This window comes from Papaver somniferum, chromosome 1 (genome assembly GCF_003573695.1).
Source record: "Papaver somniferum cultivar HN1 chromosome 1, ASM357369v1, whole genome shotgun sequence".
In the NCBI taxonomy this organism is placed as follows: Eukaryota; Viridiplantae; Streptophyta; class Magnoliopsida; order Ranunculales; family Papaveraceae; genus Papaver; species Papaver somniferum.
The window spans coordinates 8,133,615-8,144,642 of NC_039358.1; the positions used below are offsets into that span (position 1 = coordinate 8,133,615).

Genomic DNA, 11,028 nt, shown 5'->3' on the forward strand with positions numbered 1-11,028 from the left:
AAAATTAAAGTGACCGAGGTACTTCAAAAGTCGTCTGTGATATTTTAAGTTTCGACCATGTTTTCCAATCATTACCAATATCAAATGTTGGACTCTATTGCAATAGATGATCATTTAGGTGATCTTGATCCAATAGATACACCTTCTGCAGAATCCGATAGTTAATCCGATTTTGTTAAAAGTTCCAAACTATTCATGATTCAGGTGATCTCAAGTAATTCATAAGAAACAATGTCGCCTTAAAATACCTTTCAATTCTTGTTTCTTGTAAGTTGATTGATTGTACGGATACTAAAATTTCTGGCAGTCATTAATAATAATAAATACATAAGATCACTTGTTAAATTATTTTACTCAATCATTCTTAATACTTCTTGTTAAGGTGATTTTGGATTGAAATGTATGGTGAGAATAGCATTTTTGGTATGTGCAGCTATATTATAGTGGCCCATTCATGTTTGTTAGTCATTGTTTGTCTCTTGGCAGTGAAGTAGGTTTAGAATTGCACTACTGGAACTGGGAATTTAATCCTGCAGTGGTTCCCGGTATTGGTTATGCAGTCCATGTTCTCCCAATGCAAACTGCTGCAGTTTACATGTATTTGGTATGCAGTCGCTGTGATTTCATTCTTAGAGCGGCTTTGATGTATATTAATCTGTGTTGGTCGGCAGCGTAGTGCTTTCACAGGCATAACTTGTTTTTATTTTGCAGTCTCATGCCCCGTCTCAGTTCTTGTCTGTTGAGATTGGTTTTCTTTTTTTTTATGATATACCTTGTATTGGTTTTCTTGTCTGCACTAGTTTTCGTTAGCTGATTCCCTGTAGAGGTGCCAACATTACTGGACCCAATGATCTCGCCTTATATTTTACCAAACACGTACAAGATACTAACCTTATTTTTAGGATCTCATCGTTTACCAAATAGAAAGATTTGATACGATCCAAAATTCTCCCGGCTTGTTTACCCTCCATTATTTTTTCCTTCGATCTTCATTCGCCCCAACTCATTATTTTTCCGAGTATTGAGACTTGAGAACAAACACCAAAAAGCAGAGGAGGAAATTGAGCAGGTACGTTTGTGCAAACTCTATTATTTTTGGTACTTGAGTTTCAATGTTAAGAGTTACTGGAAACTTAGTCTTGATGATGAAATTTTAGCAAGAACTGCGAATCCATTTTTCTGATATATTTTTTGATAAGGATGAAACGAATAGTAATAGGATATATGATAGAATATCTATTCTTGTTGTAGTTATTGTTAGACTATTCTGCCGTCTATATCAATGACGAAAATGAAACATCTGTATGGGAGTTTTCTCAAGTTGCGTAGATTGCTCTGCGAATCCATTTTTCTGATATCTTTTTTGATAAGGATGAAAATAATAGTAATAGGATATATGGTAGAATATCTATGCTTGTTGTAGTTAGTGTTACTATTCTGCCGTCTATATCGATGACGAAAATGAAACATCTGTATGGGAGTTTTCTCAAGTTTGCATAGCTTGCTCCTATAATATATTTATGAACTTTCTCATTGGAGATGACAATGCTAATCTCACTTTACTGTTTTCCAGGGATCCCTCCTAAAGTGCATTTGTAATCTGCTGCCCAGATTAGATTTAAAGAGATTACCCTGGCGTTCAGTATTGATTTCGAAGAAGATGAAACTATCGACAAGAGTTGGTTGGAACTGCCAAGAAACCATCTTGACTATGAATCGGGTGTCAAGAATTTCATGAAATTTGCGTGTCGCGACTTAGAACTAGGGGAGGAAATATGGTGTCCGTGTAGAAAGTGAAATAACAAAAACTTACTCAAACCAAGTAAGGTGGAGGAACATATAATGTGGAAAGGGTTTCTGCAAGGATATGTCCATTGGATATACCATGGGGAGGGTGAGGAGGAGGACTATATGTCTACGGGTACTGTGATTGGGGATGAAGACGACCGAATGAAGGAACTAATAAATGAGATGGTGCCTGATTATGATGAAGATGCTCCAAACGACGAAGCTTCAAATTTTTACCAGGTCCTGGAAGATGCAAAGGTTCCACTATATCCTGGTCGTGAAAAGTACTCACGGTTGTCCTTTACTATACACTTGCTTCACATCAAGTGCCAAGGTGGTCTGAGCATCAAGTGGTTTAACGTGCTACTGAATCTCTTGATCAAGGCATTTCCAGATGCCAAACTTCCAAGGAACTTTTACGAAGCTAGGAAAACAATCAGTAACTTGGGTCATAGCTACACTAAGATCGATGCTTGTCCTAACGATTGCATGTTATATTGGAAAGATGACGCGGATAGAAATGATTGCCGGGTATGTGGTGTTTCTAGATGGAAAACCGTTTCATCTAATACTAATAACGGGTCAGAAAATAGAAGGACACCGAAAGGGAAGAAGATTCCTGAAAAACAACTAAGGTACTTCAACTTGAAGCCCAGACTTCAAAAGTTATTTATGTCTCCACAACCTGCTACTGATATGCGATATCATGCTGAAGAACGTATCAATGATGTACTTTTGAGACATCCTGCTGATGCGAAGACATGGAAAACCTTTGATAAGAAGCATCCAACGTTTGCAGCTGACCCTAGGAATGTGAGACTTGCATTAGCAAGTGATGGCATGAATCCTTACGGAAATATGATGAATCCGCATAGTACATGGCCAGTGGTTCTAATCATCTACAACTTACCACCATGGGAGGTTATGCAAGAGCAAAACTTCATTTTGTCTATGATAATTTCGGGACCCAAGTCACCGGGAAATGATATCGATGTTTATTTACAACCCCTTATAGAAGAATTGAAGGAATTATGGTACGTTGGCGTTACCACTTACGATGCTTCGAATAAAGAGTATTTACAGTTGCGCGCAGCATTGCTTGGCACTATTAATGACTTTCCTGCACTAGCTATGATCTCCGGGTGGAGCACCAAGGGGTCCTTAGCATGTCCGTGTTGTGGGTCCGACCCATGTTCAACTCGACTGCGGTATGGAGGTAAGTTTTGTTACATGCAACATCGCCGGTTCTTGCCTGCTGATCACAAGTGGCGACAACAGACAACACCCTTCAACGGGGAAAAAGAGCTTAGAGAAAAACCACATCTAATGAATGGGGATGAGATAAATCATCAGTTGGAACATTTTGAGCAAGTAGAATTTGGTAAGAATGCCAAACAGAACGGTCTGACACCAACAGTACCGGTCGATTATGACCATAATTGGAAAAAAAAGTGTATTTTTCGGGAAGAGTTGCCATATGTGAGCACAATTTTGTGTTTCCATAATCTTGACGTGATGCACATTAAGAAAAATATCTTGGAAATTTTGTTGGGAACAGTAATGAAAGAATAAGGGAGACAAAAGACAATATCAAGGCCCGTTTTGATCTCAAGGATATGGGAATAAGACCGGAGTTACATCTGAAAAAAAAAGCAGACAAATTTGTTATGCCACCAGCTAGGTATGTGATGTCCACGAAGGAGATGGATACTTTTTTTAGGACTTTGAAGGATATCAAGGTTCCCGATGGATATTCATCAAATATTTCTCGTTGTGTTAATGTTAAAGATCGAAAGATTATGGGTCTGAAAAGTCATGACTGCCATGTGCTAATGGAATGCTTACTTCCGATCACGTTACGAGGATTACTTCCTGAGGATGTGTATGACGCAGTGAGTGAGTTTTGTATGTTTTTTAAAGCGTTGTGTACACAAGTTCTCAACATAGCGGATCTAGACAAACTAGAAGACAGAATTGCAATTACTTTGTGCAAGTTGGAAAAAATATTCCCCCCGGGATTTTTTGTCGTGATGATGCATTTGCCAATTCATCTACCACAACAAGCAAAGGATGCTGGTCCAGTTCAATATCTTTGGATGTACCCGATTGAGAGGTATGGTTTAACCACTTTCTGTATATTCTGAATTCTAAATATTAATGTTAATGATAGTTTTCTTACATCAGTTCAAGAAAACAAATATAAGATTCTTAGATACTCACACACATTTTTTCTGTACTTTTTCCAGTGTATATGTGTACAATTTTACTTAAATTACGCCCAGTGAATTCTAATAAGAATTACATTTTAGGTATCTGCGCAAGTTAAAGTCTTATGTGCGAAATAAAGCATGTCCAGAAGGCTCTATGGCTGAAGCATACTTAATAGAAGAGAGCCCCACTATGCTTACGCGATACTTGAACAGTACTGATACAAAATTCAATCGGGTCTCAAGGAATGAGGATTATGAACAACCACCCTCACGTGAGAAATTAGTCGTTTTTAGACAATCTGGTCGGCCCATTGGGGCTGAAACTTTGGGAACACTTAAGGACTCAGAAATGCAACAAATCCAACTTTATGCTCTGCAGAATACTGCAGAAGTGGAGCCATACGAGAAGTATATACGTTTTGTTTTGCTTTTAAGGCCAATAATCTTTAAATTGTGTCAATTTAGTAGTTAACTATATGAAGCATTCCACTTACAGTGAACATAGAGAAGAATTAAAAAGGCGTGGCATAAGAGATGTTGACGTTGAAAGAAGACACAACGAAGAATTTCCTTTTTGGTTTGCCAGCAAAGTAAGTGCGTTTATATATACTCAAACACAATACATGTTTTTAGGATTTCATAGCCTGAACTAATATATGAATATATGTACATGAATAGATATATCAACTGCACAAAAATGGTATGGTGAGTGATGAACTCTATTCGTTGAGTCAAGGTCCTAATAAAGAGTGTTCGTCTTTCAATGGATACATCATCAACGGGTTCAGATTCCATACAAAAGCGTGGGAGATGCGATGGAAGACACAGAATAGTGGAGTATGTATAAAGGGAGGGGAAGGTGAAGATGATGATATGAATGATTATTATGGAGTGGTATATGAAATTATCGAGGCACGCTATTTAAACCAATTACAAATTCTTTTTTTCAAATGCAATTGGCGTCCGGTTGCAAATCAAGGTGGCTCCAAAAGAGATAACTACGGATTTACTTGCGTTAATCTCAACAGAACCTGTTATGCGAATGAACCATTTGCGTTAGCGCACCAAGCACAACAGGTTTTCTATATGAAGGACATAAAGAATCGACAATTGGAAGTGGTTATAAAAACACGACCTCGCTGCTCTTATAACATTCCAAAAAAAAATTCAGTGGAACTTATTGCACCAGAAAACTCGAGTTCTGATGAAGCATATCAAGAATGGTATTCAAGTTATTCAATCAACGATCTTAAACGAGTGCCCCAACAAGATCATAATGAAAATTTGGTTTGGGATAGGACTGATGTTCTGCCAGAAACCATCAGCCATGAAGAAGTAATAGCTACCATCCAAAGACAAGAGGAGGAGGAGGAGGAAGCTGATAGTGACGCAGTTTACACCACTGACGAAGACGATGACTTTGAACTTGGAGATATGGGATTCTGATAGCCTACAGTTTGGGAAGGTGAGGTTTATGCACGTTGTATTTCAATATAGTTTTGCTTATAAGTTGCAGACTTCGAATTCCAATATCAGTTATGCTTTCAGGTATCTGCGGAAAAAACGACATCCTGAAGGCTGCTTGATGGATCGAATAATGGAAGAGGACTTGCTCCACCTGACTTCGAGATACTTGAAGATAGTTGTATGACTGCACTCGATTAGGCCTAGAGTTCTATTTTTTGTGTTAAAATATAATGTTGCCTTCAATTGTGGTCGATTATGTCAAAATACCCTTCAATTCTTATTTCTTGTAAGCTGATTGATTGTACGAGTACAAAATCTCCGGCAGTCATTAATAATAATAAATACATTAGACTACTCTCGCAAGTTATTTAACTTAATCATTCTTAATCCTTCTTTTAAAGGTGATCTTGGATTGAAATGTATGGTCATAATAGATTAATATCATTCTTAGCGACAAAGCTTCACTACACCAACAACTTAGTCATTCCCTTATTAAATTAATATCTCTTCTTTAAGTTAAGCTACTAAGAATCCTAAGTTGTTTCTTGGAAGTAGCTCAATGAATATGCCCACTGTAGTTGGCATGGTTAGTTTCCAAAGTTCTATTCAACTAGGCTTTCTGGTAGTTGTGTTATTTTAGTGGCTGAATAGAGGGTTAGGTAATTAATATCCCGCCGTTGTTTTTTTCTAAGTGGTTGAATGTCTCAAACTACTAGCGCATTTGTTTAGTTGGCGCATACTTATTTCTAAAGGGTTTTAGAAACTATAGTTGCTTACCGTTTAGTGACTCAAATCAATACACCACCGCAGTTTCCTTTCCTAGTGTCTTAAATTGTGAAGCAACTAAATTTTTTCTGCTGTTGGAAAATTTTAGTAGCCTTTGGTCAGTTTTTTTGTAGTGAGCTTCTATACTCCATTTTTTCCCGGCAGCATGTTGGATATCCGTAGCTTGACATTTTTGACTCACCGGGTCATACAAAACTAAACAACTCTTACCATCCGATTTTTTGGTTGTTACGAACAAAACCTCACCGTTCTTGAATTCCCATAGTAATTTCACATAGTCTATGTGCTTTACAACTTCCGGGAGCAGGACAATGAACAATTTAGTCCATGATTCAGTCACACTGTAATCTTTCATCACCCAAACATCAATGTCGAAACCATCATATGCTCATACTATGCAGAGGCGACCTCCTAAAACACCCAATGCCTTGTGAGTATATTTACTATCATTTAATCTTTTATCGACTAGATGGTGACTGCTACTTCCCTGAATTTCTTACGGCGGACATCATAAGAAACAATACATCTTTTACCGGATCCATAAAATGGTACCGCTATCCAGTGAAAAGCTCCACAAACAAATATTACTTCAGCCATATCATACGTACTTGAAATTCGATACATTGGATTTTAATGTATAAACCTGAATTATACAACCACAACCATAAGGTAAACCATTCACATTACTAACTGCCACAATTGTGTAATCATAAGAACCCCATACCCAACACTGCGTAAGCAACTTGGAAAACATAGTGGTCCATCTATAACTCCCGGATTTAATATTTTTATCCAATCTTTGGTATATAGGTTCCAAAGCCAATGACTTTCCAATATACCAGAATCTTTAGAGCTTTTCATCAATTTCAAACCATTACTAGAACCAACAATTCGTAGGCGCAGACTTGTATCTTTTAATGGAGAATTCATCTTAACATACTCACAATCAAGGACGGATCCAGGAAGGCTAAATTTCCTTGTAAGGCCCGGACTAGAAGCCTTGGTGGAATAGAATTATTTTTTTTTTGGCTTGTGGACTGGGAGGACTACCCGGGCTAAAGCCCCCTTTAGCCCAGCTGTAGGTCAGTCGGTGTTTTAAACTCGAGAAAAATGTTATAAAGTTTGATTATAACAGTACAACATAAGCTCATTTGCTATAGAAACTCTAGAGAAAAATGTTTGTTTTATTTCTGAGATTACCAAATACAAGAACAAGATATCATAGGAGGATGTAGACGGGAACGAGAGCGTAACAACCAGATCACCTTAATAATTACATTTTAGAAACGATTTCCTTAAAGAGTGTTAGGACTAGTTTAATTTGTTAGGAAAGGGGAGAAGAACAAAATAATAAGAAGAGAATGATTATTTACCTGGCAAACCAGTGAACCTTTCGTATTGTTCATATGCCTGTCCGATGAATATCTCTAGCCCAGTAACAACTGCAACTCCCGATTCTTTTGCTTCCAACAAAAGTCTTGTTATTTTTGGAGTGTAAACGGCATCAATAACCGGTGCATAAGCAGACAAAACTACTAGATATTATGATAAAAGAGAATTGTATTATTGAATGAGATGATTTATATTGAGAACCCATAAGGTATATATAGCGACACCATAACTTGGTATGCAAGACTAATACTTGTAAATCAATTCATACTTAATATATCAAATACTAAATATAACTCTAAATACTAAAACTTTCCATTTAATATTTGTATACTCTAACACCCTCCCTCAATCTCATGGGGATTGGAAAAACCGTATGAGATTGGCCATGAAAGTTGTTGATAAAGTGCGGTGCCAATAAACGTCCGAGAAGAAGCGCGTCACCATTAAAAAGAATACCGATTCGGAGAACCGTAACTTGCACGTCACCATAACTTGTTTAGCACTACAGAACCAAGTGAGAGAATGACAACGATGAAGAGAAGGAGTTGTTGCGACCATGGAGTTTCGGTGATTGTGATGAGAAGCTGAAGGAAAGGAACATGGCATGCAGTGACAACAAGGAGCTTGGCAGAGATGACAATAACCAGCACAGATTTGGGATGGAACTGAAAAAGGACTTGGAGGTGTTGCTGATTATCGACGGAGTTTGGATTGATTATGATGATCAAAACGGTGATGCTCGGTGGGGCTGTGGTTTGCTTCCATTGACGAGCTCGAGAGATGGAGAAGTTTGAAGCTGGCAGAGAAGAGATGCAGTGAATTTTTTTTTTTTTTAAGTCGATAAAACAGCATGGCAGTTATAGAGTTGGGTTCTGAGAAAACAAGGGGAAACAGGACAGGAGAGGACGTGTATGTGGTAGGCTTTGAAAGATGTATGAAATAAGATAATAAGAAGCCTACATATTATAACCGCAAGTGCACGGTGTCGGTTGTAGCTTGTGCAAATACGGGTCGAATCCACAGAGACTAGGGTGTGTAAGTTGAAGTTTCCTAAACTGTTTTCTAAGCTTAACAGAGAACAAAGGTAGTAGCCAAAGGCAAGGCAGTAAACAAGTGGTGAAGTAAAATGCAAGACTGTAAAAGTAAGAGCAACAACAACAAAAAGAGGCAGTAACACAGGCAGTGATAAAGAAACAAAGGCAGTGATAAAGAAACAAAGAAAGAGTGAAACAATGACAAACAAACCAAGGCAGTGAGCCAAGTGCAATGAGCAAAGATTACAAAGGCAGGTCCTCCAGCTATGTTCTTGTCCCTTGTTAGTTATCAGTCAGCTTCTAGGCTTTCTGAATAACTAGATGACAGTTGCGGTTCAAAGCCGGCTGTTCATCTAAGGGTTGGTCTAGAAAGGAGGCTAAAGGCACTAAGATGAATTCTAAACCTTGTGATAGTTGGGGCTCTCACACTGCAACTACCCGCAGAGAAGCTTGCTTAGTGTTTTAACAACCTATAAGGATATTCAATCCTAAACAATTCAAGCACAACAAGATCAAAGCATGGATAGGATAAAAAAAATTGAAATTTACAACATCATTTAAAGTAAAAACTAACCCTTGAGGCACTGGCTATTCCAGTCCTCTTGGGTGAAGCACTGGCTAGTCCAGGCATAGCTCTACAACAACACCCACAAGTCCTATTTATACCCAATTTACATAATTAGGGTTCATACACCCAATTCCCAAAAATCCCCAAATACAGTTGAAATTAGGGTTTGTAGAAACTTACCCATACTTCTCGAATTTCACTCCTACGCTTCTACCCACTCTGTGTCTGCCTCTCCTGGTCCTTTTCCTGCTCTAGCTCGACCTAATTCACTATTTTCACATGCTTAGGGTTTCAGAGAAACGTGTGAAATTAGTGAAGTAGATGGCTCAAGAGAAGGGGCGAGATAGTTGGTGATGGGATTTGGAAGAGGGGTGTGGTGGTGGTTGGATTTCTCGTGGCTGTACGGCAGAGTTGGTGGTGGTGATGGAGAAGGTGGTGGTTGTTTCTCTGCAGAGGGATGGGGGAGGTGAAGTCGATGGAGAAGAAGGTTGGGGTGTGTTTGGTTGATGGGTATAGGTATTAGGTACTATGGTGTGAGGCGGAGATAGCAAAGTTTGATGATCTGCGACGCTGAGCCGTGGGATGTATAAATGATAGATCGATCTAACGGCTATACGTGAAGAGCTTTTAGCGACCGTTGGATTGTATAATACAACGAAATTAACGGCGCAAGATGGAGTTAGGTGCTGTAGTGTGAAGCAGGATCTTCAGATTTTGATGCACGACGATGAGGCGACCGTAGGATGCTGAGATGATCCAATCTGACGGCTGAAGATGAAGGCGGGTATGGATATTGGAAATGGGTTTGGGTGAGGGGTTTGGGCCTTGGGTATGCCAAGACCATATCTTCTTTAAGAACAATTCTTCCTCTTCAAGCCCAATTCTAGCCTTTTGGTCTTGCGCACAACATTCTTCGCGGCTTCCTTGTGTGATTCCTCTTAGCTTCCACCACTTTTCTGCTCTTTTTGCTCCGTAATTCATCCAAACTTTATTTGGTACCTAAAAATGCAAACTTAATTAATAAAAATATTTATTCTTGAAAACAATGAAAATACAGAATATGGGTTAAAATGGAGAATTAGTGCACAAAAGATGAGTTAAATGCCAAGAAAAATATATAGAAATATGCACTTTTTAGCACTCATCAAATACCCCCAAACCTGAATTTTACTTGTCCTCAAGTAAAACAAAACTAAGGAAATCCTACCTATACCACTGTCGCTGGTCTCTCGATTGCATTTAGCGAATGCAATAAGCCTTTTAAACCACTAAGTGTCCCTAGTGGACGAGTGAAGTCTCGTGAAGGTTTGCTTAGAACGTACCTACAAAGTTCTAGGCCAAAATATAAGCTCAGATTCCATGAAATGTGACATGTGCAAGACAGTAGAAGCCCACAGCAAAATGGAGATGTCAATCTAACTATCAAAGGCACAATCCTATCACTGATAACAAATAAAGATATGTGATAAGAGTGTAAAGTGTATCTACACATGTGTAAAGAAAGATCGGATGTTATGACTACTAATCACCAAGAGATAGTTTATCAGGCTAAGAACCGAGGTCGAAATCTAGCTAGCTGTCCGGACTTTACGAGAATTGTGAATGAGTTGGAGGTATTTCACAATTACTCGCGTTGTATATCAATGGCATACACCCTCCTTGCTTATTACAATGAAACAACAAAATGACTCTTTACATGACTCTTATTTACATTGACTACTCTCTTTTTTGGAACAAGAGAGGATGGAATTGATAAATACTTGATTTTTTTTTTCTTTTTTTT

The 11,028-nt window shown here is 38.4% G+C and overlaps 2 protein-coding genes and 1 pseudogene across 2 annotated transcripts; 2 read left to right on the top strand and 1 right to left on the bottom strand.

The window, feature by feature from the left end:
* The first annotated feature begins 1,842 nt into the window (after positions 1 to 1,842).
* LOC113325343 lies at positions 1,843 to 3,360 on the top strand. Its single transcript, XM_026573675.1, has one exon. The coding sequence runs from the start codon at positions 1,843 to 1,845 to the stop codon at positions 3,358 to 3,360; it is 1,518 nt and encodes a 505-aa protein (XP_026429460.1).
* A 44-nt stretch (positions 3,361 to 3,404) lies between these two features.
* LOC113326367 lies at positions 3,405 to 5,444 on the top strand. Its single transcript, XM_026574348.1, has 4 exons — positions 3,405 to 3,901; positions 4,098 to 4,406; positions 4,495 to 4,588; positions 4,677 to 5,444. The coding sequence occupies exons 1-4, from the start codon at positions 3,405 to 3,407 to the stop codon at positions 5,442 to 5,444; spliced, it is 1,668 nt and encodes a 555-aa protein (XP_026430133.1).
* A 1,405-nt stretch (positions 5,445 to 6,849) lies between these two features.
* LOC113327394 overlaps positions 6,850 to 11,028 on the bottom strand; it is a 14,155-nt pseudogene continuing 9,976 nt past the window's right edge.

Excerpts from the sequence above, each read along its gene's own strand:
- LOC113325343 (XM_026573675.1), top strand. The coding sequence starts at position 1,843 with ATGTGGAAAGGGTTTCTGCAAGGATATGTCCATTGGATATACCATGGG.
- LOC113326367 (XM_026574348.1), top strand. The coding sequence starts at position 3,405 with ATGGGAATAAGACCGGAGTTACATCTGAAAAAAAAAGCAGACAAATTT. Across the intron at positions 3,902-4,097 it reads TGGATGTACCCGATTGAGAG|GTATCTGCGCAAGTTAAAGT; the intron begins GTATGGTTTAAC and ends ATTACATTTTAG. Across the intron at positions 4,407-4,494 it reads GAAGTGGAGCCATACGAGAA|TGAACATAGAGAAGAATTAA; the intron begins GTATATACGTTT and ends TTCCACTTACAG.